Below are 19,649 nucleotides of genomic sequence, written 5' to 3' on the forward strand. Positions count from 1 at the left end.
AACAAGGTAGGCGAAGGGTTAAGATTGATGTTCTGTTGATTTGGAATCTGACCCCCTCATTGAAGGCTCTTTCAGTACAGTCTGGGGCAGCATTCACATGGCTGTCTCCATCACAAGAGGAGTGGTCAACTAAACGAAGGCATGATTAGGGTTAAGATAGATGTTCTGTTGATTGGATGTATGTTAAGAAGACTGCAACAGAATATGCAGTGAGAGAGGTTGGTGAAAGTGCAGTGTAAAAAGTGGATAGATTGCAGATCATGGGTTGATTGGGGAAAAGAAGAGTGGGGTGTAATTTGGTCAGGTCCAGTATAAGTGAGTACAGGTGGTAGAGGAGGGGGCACGCACAATGAGTAGGTATGGGTAAAATGTAATTTTTCATTCTGGTAAGGAAGAGTGATCTATGGGCTTAAATCACAGATGGTGTGTGTAAAACAGGGGTCTCCAACCTTTTCTGTAATAAGAGCTACTTGTATTCATTGAAATTATCCTGAGCTACTGTAAGTGATGTGATAGCCCATCCAAGACTGTCAGCAGTGATCACGTCAGTGCATTAGGCAGGGTTGCCAGCAGTAAAGTAAAAGAACGCTATCAATTTGGAATGCATCTACATCGTTAATACATAACAGCCTTAGCTGCAATTCCCCGGCACCGAGGTGATAATATGAGTAATAAATGTCTCCAACTCAAATAATAGCTTTTATTTTATTTTGGAAATTGAACCATTTTTCTCCAAACATCAGCTTATGAGTTCTGCAAAAACACACATTTTCATCTCAAATGCATGCTTTTTAATCTTGTCATACAAATAATAATATAACCAAGCAAAGGCTTTCATGTTAGTAGTCTGAGGTGCACACAGGCAAGCTACTCACAAGCAGCTGGCAGCTACTGGTAGCTCACAGGCTACTCTTTGGAGACACCTGGGGTAAAAGTATAGAAGAGTAGTATGCATCAAGTAGTAACAGAAGCCAAGAGCAATAACTCGGATAGGAAATTAGCTGTTCTATGCTGAGATAGCACATCTCTATTATTACAGGCTGTCCATCTAATATTGCATTATGTTTAGTTGGGGGCAAATCTGATGCACTTGTGTATAGTGAAGAATTGTATGGAGTTAGAAAAGGGGTATAAGGGTGGAGATAAAGTTGGAGAGTTCATCCTCCTTACCTATAAATCGAGTGTCCTTATTAACATTGTCAAAGGGAGTCAGCAGGTACATGGCAAGATGGGTTTTAGGCAATCTTCATTTACTCAATGAACACACAGTTTTGTTGGAGAGTGAAACAGATCAATGCTAAGGACATTCGCTCATATGGATAAAGAACATTGTGCACTAAGTGTGAAAATCAGCTGGCGTGGTAGTGTCATTGAACTGGATCCGGTTTCAGTCAGTCCAGTGAAATTTAAGGGTGGAATTGAGAGTCAAAATAGTCTGGGTTGTAAGTGAATCTTGTTGGATTTTGGCCCGCGGCCGGAAATTCCGCTCCTGTGCTGGACATTCCGATCGCGGGCGTGGTCATGACGGCTCCCGGCAGTCATCAGCACACGAGCACTGTGACGCATGACGGACGGGAGCCGTCATCAGCACGCAAGGGGTTAAAGGCAGAACTAGAGGGTCTCTTATCAAGAGAGGGCAGGCATCTTTTTGGTACATAGTGAAGAGTGTAGTGAGACGGTCACTCAGTGGGAGTGAGAAAAGCCAACCTTCCAACGACAACTTGATTGCTGAGCATTGTGGTGAAGTAGCAGCAGCACAGGAAGGACCTGGATCATGGGGTTCAAGACAGAAACTGAAGTGATAACCCCAAAAAAGGTATGTTTTCGCCTCTTTTTCTTTCATTCCATCAACTCGAGCTTGGAGGTTTCCCTGCCACAGTTGCCTCGTCGGAAAGGCACATTGTAATCGGGAGAGTGGTATTCTTGGCGGGACTCACTGCGAGAGCTGCTTCTGCCTCTGAAGTGAGAGCAGGATTCCGGCAGAGGCAGCGGGACTCCCTCCAGTGACCCGCCAACATCTAAATACAGCGGGCGGACCACCAAGTTGGTGGGTGGGAAACCACTGAAAAAATGACGGTGGAACTGGATCCGCCAACATCTAATTCAGACCCTTAGACTAAGCCAATGCATACTTTAACCCCTTGCATGCTGATGATGGCCCCCAGCCATCATGCAATACGGCGCTTGTGTGCTGATGACGGCTGGGGGCCGTCATGAATCCGCCCACTTGCGATTTTGCCGCACAGGCGCAGAATCGCGGCCGCATGGAAGGGGTTAACAACCTACATGGAACTGCACCCTGAGTGGAGTTTGGGAGGGGGCCCTTTAATTCACAGCTTTACATCATTATCGCAGCCATGCAGTCTTACAATTTGGTCATTTGTACAGTAATCGTGTTTGGTAATAACTCTTATAACTTACTGTAGTTTTTGTGTCATGATTAAGGTATTATTGGCTTCATTTTCAGTGATTACTTCCGGCGTTTTTACATATTTTTTTTCTACATTGCATTTTGTATTTATTTATATAGTTTATCATCTTATCGGTATTTACACATCTTTATTTTCTGTTATGTGAAAAATAATGTGCACTCAGTATAGTTCTACATTTATTGAAGAGATAAACATGCACTCACACTTTGTTATCCCTGGGAGTTTCGCTCACTTACTAGCCATACACAATATAACAATATAGCCAGTTGAAGGCATCAGAGTTGTAGGATTAGCACTTGTGCACCTAAGCAGCTATGTAAGAATCATTGCAATATGCCATCCTTTTTAAGTCTCTAGGCCCTTAATGTGCACAGCTATGGCCTCGAGTGTAATGAGTGACCGCATAGACACAAAAAAACTATTTTCTGCTTTTTTTAATAAAAAAAAAAAAAGTAAATATACACTTGGCAACATTTTTACGTCTCCTTTTAATATGTAAAAACCATTAAGTTCCCAAGCCTTTTTGGCAGTTAGTTCATGGTTGTTTTGAAAATATTACGAGCATCTTTCAAGCGTTCCTTAACTTTGTGCATTCTCATACAACAGACTGTGACATTTCTAGTCGCAGTGCAAGCAATCACATAACTTTCTGCTGTACCCCAAACAGTTCTTTTTTTAAACTCCACATGTCAACGTGGCACAACTAAGCTGCAGCCAAAGGCCAGTCTGATTCCTCCCAAGTTTTAATCTAATGTTCTTGTGATGCCCTTTTGAAAAGAAAGGTGAAAAATATGAGACGGTCTGACATGCAGCTGGTAACTGAATTTGAACTTACAAGCGTGTTTCTTGTAATAAAAACTCATAAACTGATGTTCCTGTGACATCTTTCTAGAATGTATGACCGAGTGATCCACACTTTTCCCTTTGACCTAAATATTTAGTTTAATGTATTTTATTTGTTTCATTTCCGACATCTTTATGAAACATTTTATGAAACTCCGTGGAAGCATAAATGTGGCATTTCACTTTATTGATTTCTCTTGTCGTCCTGAAATGAAATGCCAAGGCAGCTCTCTCTCATTGTAATGAACTGGCAGTGCCATCTGCTGTCCTATCAGTTGGAATGGAGATTGGATCCCTGTCATGCCCTAGGAGAGAGCTCCTTTGAGTGCAATGCTTCTCAAAATAAATATTTTTATACTTCAGAGCCAGCTGAACCAAGCACTGTTTGGATTCCATTTTGTACAGCCAACTAAAAAACAGACAAGTGATGTTTCCAAATCATAATTTTCATTAAACCAACATGTCTGTTGATTTGCCATGCCAGGCTAAAATGTAGAACCAGGCCAAGTTTTTCCTTTTCTATTTTCTTGAGGCGACAATTATTTGTCAATTCAGTTATTTCCATTGAGGAGATGTCCTTAGGCCGGAAAACTACTAAGAACACAATACTCAGTCGTGCTTCCAAAAATGAGGAGAAGGAGTGACTGACTAGGTAGAAACGAGTTATCAATCAGTTAGGTGAAAATGACCTATGTGTTTACTGGGATGAGAAGAACATTTTTACTTTACTTGATTGAGAGATGCACAGGTATGTTGAATAAATGGATGGCAAAAGCCAAAAGTTGACCTAAAAGAAAGTGTTGATTTTCCAAGTTTAAAAGTTAGAGAATCTGTTTTTTATAAAAGACACAGAGGAACATATTATGCCTAATGTTTTTATTTCCTCTCCCTAAGAAAGATTATATTGAGTTAAATAGGTGATGAACTTTAGGAGCATATTGATAAGTATTCCACCGATCACATTTTTGTATACTTAAGTGTGACATGATACGTATGACTGGTATGCCCAGAAATGGGTCCCTTGCTCAATCACTCACACCCAGTCACAGACCCATACAGCCACTCACTGACCTATACAGCCACTCAAACACCCACTGTTTAGCGGTTACAGTTAGGAAAAAATTTTAAACTTCGAAATTCACTAAAAAAAACGAGGTTACAGGAACGTTATTGTTGGGAAATAGAATTTTTTTTAAACTTAAAAATTCTCTGAAAACAACAAAGGTTACAGGGACGTTATAGTTAGGCTCAGATTTCACTCATACAAAACCATTGAACTGAACTAACTATAACTTACGCCCCGCAATGCACTGCTTATGACCTCACATATTACATCACTTATGACATAGTCAGTGAGTGAGAACACTGAATACATCTCAAATGACATCACTGATGACATCTCAAATGACATCACTGATGACATCATCCACTGATCCACTCACACATCCACACACAACTCATACACCCATTCAAACATCCAAATTACAGAAACAACATTAGTAGCAATTTTCTAGATCAGATTGAATTTGCAATGCCCTGCTTATAGGGCCCTGGTAATAACCCAACCCTTTCCAATTTCTGATGTTCCACATGGACAAAGAAATTTTTGGAGTCTCTTAAAGCTGCACGAATAATTAGACATGTGCATACAACTACTCACTCACCCACCCACTCACTCACCCATATAGCCAATCCCTTCCCAAACACCTACTCACAGAGCCACTCAATCACGTATACAGTCACTCATACAGCCACTCACTCACCCATACAACCCCTCACACACCCAGTCACTCACACATAGTCTCTCAACATAGCCACTCATTCACCCATACAGCCACTCACATAGACACTCACTCTCCAATACAGCCACCCAGACAACCAATCAGTTAATCAAACAGCCACTCGGTGACCCATACTGCCACTTACACACACAGTCACTCACCCATACAGCCACTTAGTAGTCGATACAGCCACTCACATAACCTCTCACAGATCCTTACAGCCATTCACAGAGCCCCTCACTCACTCACTCATACAACCACTCATACACTCACTTTTTCACCAGTACAGCCAGTCACACAACTACCCCTTCACCCATACAGGTACTCACACACCCACTTATTCACCCATATAGCGATGTAATATGTGAAGTCAAAAGCAGTGCATTGCAGGGGCGTAAGTTACACACATGCGCACGCACACACACACACACACACACACACACACTTTGGCACCATTTGACAAATCTACACAGAACTTTTCCAAATATTGTAAATTCACTTTCTCTCCTCCCTGGAAGGTTTTGGGGAGATGAATCAAGCAGAGGCTGAGAAAAAAGGAGAGGGGGGTCCCAAAAACCTAAGAATTTTCTATAGACTACTTTAAGAATCACCACCACAAAAACTGGTGAACGGAATTACACCAAATGTGGCAGGGAACTAGATCTTGGGTCGCAGATTGGGATATTTTTAGTTCATCTAATTGCTTCTCCTCCGAGTACTTTTATATCGCCCTCCAGCTTAGATGATCTAATGTTTGAATATGTAGAAGTATTGGTAGAAACAGAATCCAGTGGTATCTCTCTGTTAACAATAATATTTCATATTTAAGGCAAATAAGTGCTATACTAAATATATTGATATAGTGAATTGGCGAGAATCTGAAAATGTGATGCGTCTATCCTTAGACTGTTATTCTAGGCTTAGGAAAATCTACATTGGATTATTTTTGCATTTATTATTGGATGAGGGTGAAGGCACTGGTTGTAACAGAGGGCACTTGAAGTGAGTTTAATCCTCTTACAGAATTGTTTAAGAATTTTCATAATTGGTCCAGAATTTACTAAATGAATTAGTAGAAACAATCTGAAATGAGACTCTTTCGACCATGACATTGTAACTGAGGTATAGCTACATACACCTAGTGCATATTGGGTGAAAAATAGAGCATTAAAATGTAATTGATGTTGATGTCAGTCTCAAGTTGCGAGTACAGTACAATAAATGTAATGTGAAAACTTTTTGGAAGAAATGTTGAGCTCTATTGTTTTTTCTATTTCTTCAATTATCACCTCTCCTTCAGTGCAAAGAATAGGATAATTATTTATCCATCATTTTACCCAGGCCATTTTCTCGGGAGGCTGGAAAGGTGGGGCTGGTTTTTCAGAAGTGGGATGGTTTTGTTACTGGGGGCCAGTAACAAAAATATCGGCTCCCAGTAACAAAAGCAGAAGTGCACACCTGCACAACCCCCAACCCCCATACACCTCCCACCAACCCCCATCGCCCTGGGGCTGGTCTGCCAAATTGCCAGGGCTGCTTCAGGTTCCCAGTAGTTACCTTAAACTATCTTTCCTCTAAGTACCTATCATCACATTATATTTCATTCACTGAATTCCAAAAGCCCAAACACCCAGCTCATCTTTTTCAATCTTTTTTAATGTCCTGTACTATACGTTTATACATGAATGCCTTCAAAAGTTCAAAACTTCGAAGACATTTTTTTATACACAATTCTTCTCAGTTACCTCAAAAAAGTAACATTAGACATATTGTCCTATAATATATTGAAGTAAGGACAATGTGTAAGAAGTTAAGGGAGTTGTGGCTTAAGTGTAAAGGGTGTATCGTGTAATGGTTAAGTAAGGAATTCATTTGGGGCGTGGCTTATCCGGCTGCAAGATGGCCGCACTTTGAGTGGGCTGTGCCGGCCAAGCCTGTTATCCGCCACGATCCTGCAGACGACGTCAGAGCTTGCACCTCGCACCGGGTGATTCTGTTCCCGCGCACACCGGGGCATCGACTACTGCCTTTTTGGCCCTTGGAGCCCGCCGCTGCACTGAGTTACCCCCGCTGATAGTTGACGGGGCCTGCTGGGCCTAATCGGAGACCTGCGGCTGGATTCTGTGCCACGCTGCCGGGAAGTCACCTCCCTGGAGACGTGGCGGCCCGCTGGGTGCCCACCTGCTGCCTGCTCCTCGCTGGTCCCGGTGAGTGCTGATGCTGTGGGGCTTCCGCGGCGGGGTTGGGGGGTGTGCGCTGGACCGTGGGGCCTGGCCTACCTGTGGTGCTGCTGGGGCTCCCCTGCAACGCATCCTCCAGGTTGCTCCACTGCATTGGCCCCAAGTCGAAGGCCGCACGCCCCCCCCCCCCCGCATCTCCCAGCTGCCAATGCCCCCGCAGCTTCGCCATCCCCTGCAGCTCCAGCGGCAGAGGCCGACATCGTTGCAGCTGCTCCTCATCCGGCAGTCCTTGGCCCTGCTGACTCATCATGCCGCCTGTCAACCTTCCTGATTGGAGATCCGCCGAGCCATGCTTGGGCCTCAGACCTTCCCAATACACCACCTACTCACTGCCGGCCCCAACGCCTCCCTCCTGGACCGTGCTGCAAGTGTAGGACCGGAGCCGGCGTCGCGCCACCACTGGGCCGCTCCTGCCTGTTCTCTTAGAGGACCTGCCGAGTCCTGCCTGCCGCCCGGCCCTTGCTGATTTTGGGTGAGTGGTGCCCTTGTGGGCGATTGGGTGCGCTCTTGCCGTTTCCGTGGGGCTTGGGCCTATTCCTTGCATGACAGAGGCTTTTCGCCCTTCGCCTCTCTTCGTTGGACCCACCACGTGGTCAGCGCGCACCCGTGAATCCCCGCTGCCTCCACAACCTCACTTCCCTCTTCGGGTTCCACTGTGGAGGCCGACACTGGCGCGGGCGAGATATTGCCTATACCTCGCTGGCCTGGCTGCCTTACCACATTGTCTACCCCGCTGCTCTCCTTCAGGACCCACGTGCTTGACGGACGCCTGCCACTACTTGTTATCACGAGGGGCATCATCGGTGGCTCTCCCATCGCCCCCCCTCTTCGGCCTGGCAGCAGCCTGCTCCTTGAGTGCCTGTACTTTGGTCACTGAGACCAGACTGCCTGCTCCGCTCTCCCCAGCCGCAGCGTACTCTGGCCAAACTTGGGCTCTGCAACCCTGACACTCCTGCTGCAGTCTCCCTCCTGCTCTTCAGTGGCCTCTCTCACCTGCCCCTGTCCGGCCATGGGGAAGACCGACCCGAAACGACACAAGATCACCTTCGATCAGCGCCGGCTGATTCGCCAGGATGGTGCCGTCCCGACATTGGTGACCCTGCCGGTCAAACGGATGTGGCCCAAACATAAGTGGACGATCTGAAGACTATCATGCTAGACGTCAAATCCACGGTTACTGGCATTGCAGCCCAGCTCGACCAGCTGTCGACCCGTCTTGACGCTGTCAAGACCCAAGTTGACTCACACGACGCTCGTCTACTGCACCTTGAATCAAGGGTCTCTGATGCTGAAGACACCGCCACCCAGGATCGTCACAAGCTCCTTCAAATGGATAAGATACTAAAGCTTATCCAGAACAAAAACGAGGATTTGGAGGCGCACTCCCGTAGGCGTAACCTCCGCATCACTGTAGAGTCCACCAATATCTCAAAAATGGAGGACTTCGTGGAACAGCTCATCGGCAAACTTTTTGGTGATGCCCTATCCTCTGTTTTTATCGTAGAGCGGGCCCATCGCTCCCTGGCCCTGGTCTGCCGGCTGGTCCCTTTATCGCCAAACTCCTTCAGGGACCGCGATGCCATTCTTCGAGCAGCCAGGCAGAGGGGCGAGATTAGTCATCAGGGCAAATCCTTGTCGTTCTACCCCGACTACACTATGGCGGGGCAGGCTGCTCGACGTGAGTTCCTCCCGGCGAAACAGATCCTCTAAAAACACGAAGTCTCATATTCCCTGGCATATCCCGCCAAACTGCGAGTCCGGCAGGGCTCCAAGATGTTCTTCTTTCCGGATCCCAAGGACGCTTTGGCCTTCGCGAAGAAACTGGATCGGTCACAAAGCTCTTCTGCTGCTAACTCCCAGGCCACCGCCGATGGCAACTTAAGTGACAACGACGGAATCTCCCCGGCTTCTAGACACTCTTGATAACTGCACTCCTTGTTGCTTAGCTACCTGTTTTTGATCTTGCCTAGTTTGAGTCCAAGATTCCCCTCTGGCATAGGCTACCCTTGTCACTGGCGGGCCGCATAGCCATCGCCAAGATGGTGGTGCTCCCGAAGTTTTTATTTTTATTCGTCAATATTCCCATCCCCCTCACTGCCCACTTTTTTCGCCATGTATGCTCATTGCTCATCACTCTGGTCTGGGCCGGTCGACAGCCCAGAATTGCATATAATATCCTTACTCTTCCGATGTCGCATGGCGGTCTTGGTGCCCCTGATTTTAAACTCTATGCCCTTAGTGCCCAAGCCAGTTTTCTCCCATTTCTGGCTCCACCCCACTTCTTTTCAGCCGCATGTCGCGGTGGAGGCCGACCTTGCTGCCCCAAGGCTACTCACAACCACCCTGTTTGCCCCAGCGAAACTCCCTCGCACTGAGATTGACACGGTGGAGACACTGCGTTGGGCCTGGGATGGGCTTCGTAGACTCTCCGGCTCCGGCATACTCTCCGCAAATGCCATGCCTATTGCACATCATCCGGCCTACCACCCCCCCCTTCAGTCATCCGAGATGGTTAAACATGCAACCCGCTTGGGGCTTTCCACAGTGTTGGATCTCTACCCTGGGGCACCTTTTTCCCTCTTGCTGTCAACTCCGGCCCCATGGACACTCTGCTCTACTTTCAACTAAGGGCTATTTGCAGGGTGCTTCATTCCTCGTTTCCTCAGCCTCCTTCCTCAAAGGCTACTCTTGACTTTCTTTATACATCCCCCTCTCCACGAAAGCTAGTCACTAAGGTTACACCCTCGCATTGGCAGCATCTCCCATCTCTACAGCTAGAGCGCGAGTGGCCTGGTGTGAGGACCTGGGCATCAAACTCTCTCAAGAGGACTGGCTTTATTGTTGCAATCAGATTAAATGCCTATCCCCAAATTACCGCCTGCGCCTCATCCACTTTAAGTATTTGCATAGGCTTTGCCAAACTCCTGCTCAGCTGCACAAGATGGGTCTTATCCTCAATGATAGATGTCTGCGATGCTCCACTCCGGCAGCAGACTTCTCCCACCTTGCCTGGCTGTGCCCACAGATCTCCGTATACTGGTGAGAGGTGTGTGCTGCTATTTCTGAGATTACCTTGTCGCTGGTCCAGCCGGCCCTCTACTTTGCCTATTATCCTTTGTGAAATGTTGCCCAGATGCCACGCGCCACCTGACTGCGATGCTTCTTGTCATTGCGCGGCGTAGGGTCTCCATGTGCTGGGGTCGTAGGCTTGTACCTAAGGTTGACACTTGGCTTGAGGATGCTTCTCGTTGTCAGACACTTCTGTCGAATTCTGGGACCTAATGCCGGCCAAATCCCGCCCAATTGACATATGGAGTTAGCTTGTATCTTACCTCTTAAGTCGTGACTCTCGGCGTCCTGCGGCCTACCCTGCGCTCCCCGCTGGCAACCCGCCTGCAGCGGCCGCCGGAGATGGTCAGTGAGTTGCTGGATCCCCACTCACTGTCCCTCCTGCTCCTCTAGCCTCTCTCCCCTATTTGATGTGTCTCTCCCCATAGCTTACACTACTTCCCTAGTGCTGCCACTGCATTTTCTTCTTTGTATTGACATTATGTGTTACGCGTATGTGGAAACCTCTGCTGCATAATACTGAATGCTCGTATGTAATGCCCTAATACAGTGCAATTTTGTAACCTTGATGTGCAATTGTCAATAAAGGTTTTTGAAAGAAAGAAAAAAAAGTATGGTATTCAGTTTGGGGTATAGATGCTACGGTTTACAGTTTTGAAGGGTAGAGGTTATGGAGTACATGTGAAAGATTAACAACATAGGTGTTAAGGCTATGTGGTTAGAGGTTGCATAATATCACTTTGCATTAAGTCCTTTTAACGCAGTAACTGAACTTTATGTGTTAGCTTTCAAACTAATATTTGTTTTCTACTCCTTATTCTCTGGTGCCCTTATTTTTCCATTCACTTTATATTATCTATGGACACATTTGTTGAATTAGTTTAGTTGCGTCAGGTAACAGATGTTGCATTTTGTGGTCAACTTTTCAGAGGTAGAGGGATTCTGTTTTTAGTAGGCACACCAAAGTCGAGATTACCAGACAGAGAATGCATGTTCCACAGTGTTGGTTCCTTAAATACTTGAGATAGAAATCACTAATTAAATATAATTTCATAATGCCTCTCATGTCTCCTTCCAGCCACTTCAGTTTAAGATCCATAATTTAAAATGGTGTTTTTTGGTCCGGAATGAGACAAGACCCTTGAATTTGACTAAATGTATTTATTTTGTAGTTAATTATAGGGACTTTTAGTCAGGCCTCTTCATCTATTGGTCCACCGTTGTGTCTTTCACATTTTTCTTACACCCACTGCAGCATGCAGCAATTCAAGGTAGGTCAGCCCCTTTCAGCTATTTGTTAACTTCACTGTGAGTAACAGCACCCTATTGTTTTACAAGAGCACATCTGCACACAAACTAGATGTGGCAGGTACTGCTATTTTAATGTGTACTTTTCGAGACCTAAAATATACTTTTTTTCCTTAAAGAAGGCCTAGCATCCCTCCAACAGAAACGTTTTACAAAAAAAATGTCAAAATAAAACAGTCATTCGAAAGCCAAAAGGCTGGCATCCAACACCAGACTATGGGCTTTGCCCATGCTTGTTTTGTCTAAATGTTAACCGATTACAATGAGCTTTTAGATATCAGGACTTGGTTTCATCATTCTGCCTGGTTGCATTGATCAACAAATACAGAAGCCTGCTTGTTCATATACTCAGTGTTTGTGTACCTCTGTTTAATTGTATTCAAATTATTAAAAATGTTAAATAGAATCTTTCAATCTCTTTCAAATGAAGGCACTATATATCTATTTGGGTGATGATAACAAATGAAAGAAGACAAATGTTTTTAATACATCGTACACTATATTTTCTTTCATTTTATTAGTCTTTCAACGGATGTATGACGTTACAACTCATACTTTAACAACGCATGCCATTACAACAAATTTTTTACAACGCAAATCTTTTACAACGCATGTATTTACAACGCATGTTTTTACAACGCAGGTACCTTTACAACGCATACCATTACAACGTAAGTATTGGTAAGTATATATTATTTTTTTTTAATTTAAAATAATTGAAAATAATATAATTTAATTTAATTTAATTTAATTGATTTAATTTAAATTTAATTTAATTTTATTTTTACCTTATACCCCTGTACCCCAAAAACCCAAAACTGACCCTGAACCCTAAAAATACCCCTGTACCCCAAAAACCCCAAACTGACCCTGAACCCTAAAAATACCCCTTTACCCAAAAACTGAAAACTGACCCTGAACCCTAAAAATACCCCTTTACCCAAAAACTGAAAACTGACCCTGAACCCTAAAAATGCCCCTTTACCCAAAAACTGAAAACTGACCCTGAACCCTAAAAATACCCCTTAAAAAACCCAAACATATAAAATTTAAAATATAATTATATACTTACCAATACTTATGTTGTAATGGTATGCGTTGTAAAGGTACCTGCGTTGTAAAAACATGCGTTGTAAATACATGCGTTGTAATGGTTTTTGCGTTGTAAAAGTTTTGTTGTAATGGTAGTGCGTTGTAAAAGTTGCGTTGTAATGGTTGTTTCCCCTTTCAACTGTGACCGTCAATAGGATTTTACAGCATTATGATAAATGTTGCCTTAGATGTATTATAATACCTTGTTTTTTATACCTTGAAGCTCGCTCCAGGGGTGTTTGAGTCTGTCCCAAGCCTAGTAGATGAAGAAGTCAAAATTGCAGTTATCAGAGATACTCTTCGACTGGTAGATCCGTTAAAAAGAAGAATCCACCACAATCAGTGAGTATATTTTTATTGTGCTTTAAAGACAGAAAGCTTATGTGCCTTCAAATCACCAACATAACTTGTATGCTTGAATCCTTACACAATAGCCTGCAGTTTAATGTGGAATTGATGATAGATGCCGACTATGAATATTAATGTAGTAATCGTTGGATATTGTTTTTGCACTAATTGAAGTTCTGGAAGTTATGTTTTTACCTGAATACTCAAATACATGTTCCTGTTTTAAAAATATGTCCACACCTGTACATCCTGACCTGCTAATTGGATTAATTTGAATTAGTGACAGCATCATTGCAAGATTATATTTGTGGCCGCTATATGTAAGATTACGGGCACTGAGCACCTACGTGTGGCAGTTAAAAATGCTTTGTCAATGTGTAATGGTTCTGCATGGGTAATGCCTAGCAGCCATAGCTGCAGTGCCTTTGGTACCAAGGTAATAATATTTGAATTCATTCTTTCCAGCGCTGCATTATTGACTTTTCAAATATCAGCTTTAAATTTATTTTGAAATGGTACCTATTTTTCTCCAAACATCAGCCAATAAGATCACTAAATGCATAAATTTTCATCTCGTTACATGCTTTTTAATTTTGAGATGCATGTAATAATTCAACGAAACAAAGATTCTAATTCTTACTGGGCCGCACGCAGGAGAGCTGCTTACAGATCTCTGGAGAGCTACCAGTAGCTCGCAAGCTTCTCGTTGGAGAAGCCTGGTCTAGAGCCATCCTGCTCCAGGGCAAGTTACATTAAAGTCCAGTAAATACTGTACAAGGTCTACTAAATATTTTGTTTACTTCCCTCTTTTCTTTTTGTACGTCTAGCTGTTTGTTTACCTCATACCCACACTTGTATAATTGTATCTTGGTTTTGAGAACATGATGTCGATTTGAGGAAGTGTGCAAACTTCAGAGGAATTAGGGCCTCATTTAGAGTTTGTTGATCAGGGTACATAATGGAGTACTCTTTCTGCCAAACCTGCAGTCTGACCATCTCATTTACTGATAGTGGACCTTAAGTAATCTGTCTACAGAGCCTCCATTGGCTCAGTCGAAGGAATAATATCTCGAAAGGCCGAAGGGGAGTGGGGGCCATGGGAGGAAGGACATTTCACTGCCAGCTTTATTTAGGGTGGACTGTGTAATGTATTTTTTCGTGTCCTTCTCTGCCAAGAAAAACCATGCAGTGAGCGACAGGAAACAAATTCTAATGACCTCCCACACTCTGGGAGGAAACTCCCAGGATGTGGGTCTTATTAGTTATTTGTTTATAAAACCAAACTCCCAGTTTGGGAGTTTGTTTTTGAAAAGAACAAAAAAAAGTTACATGTTTAGTGGATGCTAAGCATTGGGCTGGCAGTCATCTCTAGAGTTGGTGGGCAGCAGTCTGCCAGTACTGGCAGTGGCACCAGGTTTTGTCCTCTTACATCCTGACAGACCGTACACCATCCATAAAACTATAAATCGGCCCCTTAGTTATAAATACTTTAAAACTTTTTGTTCCAAATTATAAACAGCTTTTGTAGTTTACGAAACGTTTTAAAGATAAAGGTTTAAACACTGCTTTCTAAATGCATCCTAAACTTGTTCATAGCATCGACTTAATTGTCTTGCTTTTACTTTAGCCGAGCATATGTTTTATTTACTGTTCTAACTCTGTATCTAGCCAGATTGTACTCTAGTGCCAAGTTGTGGTAATAGTAAGCCATGGTAATGTTTAATGTTTCAATTACATCCAGTTTTTCAGACTCGAATTGTTTTCATGCTAAGGCCACAGTTACAACTTTGGTGTAATTCCCATCCCCAGCTGAATTGCAGGAGATGTGGAAATGACACACTTCTGATTAGTCCCTCCCCCCTAACCCCGCCACACCCTCCCGACCACCCCCCCAGAAGCTGGTAAACGGTATGGGTGGGAAAGGGCCGAATAATTGAAGCTATCACAGGAATTGAAATCCCCTCAGGCTCTCTGAAGCCTTTGTTCACAGCCAGTGCTGTGAACAAAGAAACATTGGAATGTTGGAGCTCCTGGCTTATACCAGCCATTATAAGCCCGGAGCACTCCATTGTTTTCAATGGAGCTACCAACATTCCAATGTTCTAATATAGCCTCATAGCCCGCCGTAGAGGGCTATACCGGCTATTAACCCCTTCAACGCTCATGACGAGCCCAGCTCGTCATGGAGTTTCCATTGGTTTCAATGGAAATTACATGAAGGACAACAAATCGCCTTAGCATCCAAGTGGTTAAAGGCCCTCTCCAGCGTTAAAGGCCCGAGCCGAGAGGCGAAGGCCTTTAACAAGGGAGAGGGACTTTAATAGCCAGTATAGCCCAGCTACGAAGGGCTATAAGGCTATAGGCCACTAGAGGGCAGAATGTTCTAACAAAAAAGAACAAAACCTTATGGGAGGGTGAGGGGATTGGAATCCCCTCAGGCTCCCTGAAGCCAGAGCTGTGAACAAAGAAACATTGGAATGTTGGAGCTCCAGGCTTATACCAGCCATTAGAAGCCCGGAGCACTCCATTGTTTTCAATGGAGCTCCCAACATTTCAATGTTCTAATATTGAATCCTTTTCCTTTTGGAAGATGGCGATCCAGCGGCAAGACATGTTACAGTGGTATTCCAACATCCGACAATTGCTGACATTCTCAGTATCAGTTATTTGGCTGCAGATAACGGATGGATTTAGGCCCAGATCTCTGTACTGGGGTGAATGTATGACATTGTTCTGAATTCTGTCCATCACCTGTTGTTTTTGCATTTGTCACCCCGAGTGGGACGGGTATGCTCAGACGTGAGTCCCGTGCTCTCCATGCCACTGGAATGAAGCTATCCAGGCTGAAGAGGGCTGAAAGCCCGAAACCGGTCCTTGGATGCTTCTTTCCAGTCCATGAAGGACCTGGCTTAGCAGTTCGGGCTGGACTGTTCCCATGGGGAACAGGGTCAAGACTGATTTGCATATGGCTGGGTTCAAACTGGAAAGGCATGGTGAGCAAAAAAACGGATTTAGGCCCAGATCTCTGTACTGGGGTGAATGTATGACATTGTTCTGCATTCTGTCCATCACCTGTTGTTTTTGCAGATAACCCCGTCAGCATTCTTGCACCCCTCAGAATGAGGGCCTGAATGTTTTACAACTTAGGAGTTTAAAACTAAATGCCTTTGAAATGAACTGTGTTAATCTGGTTGATAATGACCTTTACTGTATTTTTATCTTTCAAAAAAATGTCTTTATTAAATCCTTTTGATTAAACTCATGTTTATTGTACAGTATCTAAAACATTTTGCAGTTTGTTTTATTCACTATCGTTGCCATATCGCAGATAAGTATTTTACAATTTTTTGTAGATCCTGAGACACTTTGTCACATTGTTTTCCTTTTTTGTTAGGAGACTCGTCTTCCAAGAAGACTATTTTCTGGATCAATGTTCTAATATGTGTATCATTGCTTTTGGTCTTTGAATATCACAATTACTCATTATTGAATTATTCACTTTCTAAGTGTAGAAGTGGGACAAACTGATTAGAAATTATTAAAACATTTAGATTCTGCTGTGGTGCAACTGAAATGATAATGAGGCATGTGTGCACCTCAATTCTAAGTTCAAATGTATGCTTCAAAATGTTCCTTCCTGGAATTTCTTGTAGTGAGTTTTGATTTTTCTTGTCTTTCATCTCTTACTTTTCTTTTTATTTGCTGTTCTTAGACTACAAATAAAGAAAGCTGTCAGCTTCTTCAATTGTTGATGGCTATTTCCCTAATTTGGAGAAAATAATTTTTTTTTGTGTGGTCACTCTAATTTTTTGTGCTGAATTTTATTTCTGGTTTTCAGTCTCTGCATACAAGAGCATTGCTGTCCAATGATCAGTGTATGTATTATGGCTCCTAAAACATGCAGAAATTAGCTGAGCCCTGTTTGGCATATTTCAAATTTTTTTGGAGGAGATTTTAGTATATTGTGTGGAAATACACCAATTGGCATGAAAAGTTAAATGTCACCTATGAACTGTGCCATCCACTAGTGTGACAAAGGAAAACATGACTTCAGGTCTACCGTAGTAGGCTGACTGGTGCAGTGTAAAACCTGCAGCATGATCTCTTAAATTAAACTTTTCTGATAGATAAAAACACCCCTTTTAAATATTAGTAAGTCACTCCTATGCAGACCTTGTAGCTCACATGTTAGGGTGCACAGTATTTAAAATTAGGAACAAGTAGAGCATTAATATTACCGTGGTGTCAAGATTGATTCCAATGTTTTCCTTGTGTGGTTTGATTTCCCTAATACTAAAAATAAAGATGATGGAAAATGTTAGGTTTCATTTATCGACTTTGCACGAAATTCGGCTGCCGTTCAGCCTATTATCTTCCCCTTCTGTCAAGTATCATGCAGATCTATCAAGAGAGAGATGGTGAAAGGAGGAAAACATTTTAACTTCAGTTGGTGCTGTTTGATGAGTCTTCATAAAATATAATAGGCATTTAGGAAACTAACCCCCAGATTCATCATGCTCCTCTTTTGCGAGTCTTTAATAGCGATTATTAAGGAATCGCTATTAAAGACTCGCAAAACGAGATGCATGTAAAAATCGCAAAATATATTGCGATTTCTACTACTTCCTTATATGCGATTCGCTAATTGCGAATCGCAAATAAGGAAGCAATTTCAAGGGTGCCAGGCTGTCCTAAGGAAGTCAGTCTTCGTGGTAAATAGTGGCCCCTGATTGCGAATTCGCAATTCTAAAATGGTTCATGAATTGCATTTAAGGAATCTCAAAAAGAGATTCCTTAAATGCAATTCTTTGCAATTTAACGGTTTCATATTTGCGATTTTTGCATTTGGGATGATGAATCCCAAATGCAAAAAAAGCGCTCGCAAAGGGCCAGATTCGCAGAATCTGGCCCTTTGCGAGCCGATTTTGGCTTCATGAATCCTGCTGTAAGACCAGTGCTGGCAGTTTGGTGCAGATCGGAGAAGGGGGTATAGTTATGGGTGAAGTAAAAAACCAAGCTGTGATTTACTAATAAATTTAGTGAAAATTTTCAAGATTCTGAGCTAAAGATAAGATTCCTGAGGTGGTGTTAACTTAACTTTCCTGCATACACAGTGGGGGGTTGGTGGAATAGTAGTTGGGGCAGGGGTCTGCAAACAAATCCTGCTTTGGAATCAGCAAAATAACATTAGTAGCAGAGTTGGATAGAATGTGGTTTGACGCAGTACCTTGTTGCAGGCCAGTGCCTGTCCTCACCTGGGCACAGCTTGGGTTGGGGACTTAAAATTTATAATTTACTCACAGCATAATTTGCACTCCTATCACAATCCTCACACGTGACCAGGGAAGAAAAAGCACTCACTAATTCAGTCCGACTGAAGCTGTCTGTTTTCAGTTTTGTATTATTAATGCTTTCCATGGTTCCGTTTTCACTTATAGCACATTTCTATACTGCTTGTCTCTCATTTTACTCGCTTCTAGTGCATGTGTTATGTTGTTATGGTTGTCGTTGAATGTGTTTTTAACTACTTTTGATCCTCATTTCTGATTTATGTTCACTGTTATCATATTGTTTTAATCCTTCCTGATGATTCTGTCATTGATTCCCCTCTTGAAGTTCAGCTCACTTCTTCTGGTAAAGTTTTCAGAACCAATTTGCGGTAGTACTATAGGCAAACCTTTAGTATCTAAATTGTGTTAGGTTTTGTTATGTTATGTGGATTTATAAAGCACGGCTACTCCCCCAGGAGGTTATCCAGGCACTGAATAGTGCGAGGACCCGAGGAAGGTGGGCGGATGGAGTCATGGCTGTTTTATCTGGAAGGGCCAGGTCTTGAGCTTTTTTTCGAAGTCCATGAGGTAAGGGCGGTTCTGAGGTGTAGCGGGAGAACCTTTCAGGTTTTGGCTGCGATGTGAGAGAAGGAACGTCTCCTGCATCTGGTCTTCTTGATGTGAGGGGTGCAAAATGTAGCCTGGGGGGCCCAACCGAAGGTGTCTGGTGGGTTGGTAAAAGTTGAGGCGGTGGTTGAGGTGGTAGTAAGTTGGAACCACACAGGCTTTACCATACCTGCCTTAACAACATGGTCTGCACCACAAATGCACCTTTAAAACTCATTCCTTTACAATGCAAGTCGTTACAACGACTTGCCTTAGGGAAAGCGGTGGACTTTGGAATAGTATAATTTACTATTTCAACTTTAGTCTGCGTAACAGTGGGGGACATGTTGGACTTAAAGTCCAACGAAGTTCAACAACGCTATCCTGAAGGCAAGTCGTTGTAACGACTTGCGTGGTAAAGGAATGCGTTGTAAAGATGCATTCGTGGTTTGAACCGCTTGGTTAAGAGACAGCGTAGGTTTAGATGCAACACAAGACTGTTTCATGATTGAGGTATGCTGGTCCTATGTTTTGGAAAGCTTTCTAAGCGTACATGAGCAGCTTGAATTCGCAACTTTCCTGGACTGGGAGCCAGCGGAGTGCGTTGAGGTGCGATGAAATTTGGACATTTTGTGGGATGTGCAAGATGAATCTGGAGCC

At 43.4% G+C, this 19,649-nt stretch overlaps 1 protein-coding gene across 2 annotated transcripts in view; it reads left to right on the top strand.

Annotated features, from left to right (window-relative positions):
* The window catches only part of TTLL11 (tubulin tyrosine ligase like 11), a 623,794-nt gene that overhangs the window by 360,256 nt on the left and 243,889 nt on the right, over positions 1 to 19,649 (top strand). For both annotated transcript variants that reach the window (XM_078641848.1, XM_078641849.1), the window contains one exon: positions 12,989 to 13,107. In XM_078641848.1, the coding sequence (XP_078497974.1) occupies positions 12,989 to 13,107 (119 nt within the window). The remainder of the gene's footprint in view (positions 1 to 12,988; positions 13,108 to 19,649) is intronic.

The sequence above is a fragment of the Lissotriton helveticus genome, chromosome 5_1, assembly GCF_964261635.1.
Source record: "Lissotriton helveticus chromosome 5_1, aLisHel1.1, whole genome shotgun sequence".
Classification (NCBI taxonomy): Eukaryota; Metazoa; Chordata; class Amphibia; order Caudata; family Salamandridae; genus Lissotriton; species Lissotriton helveticus.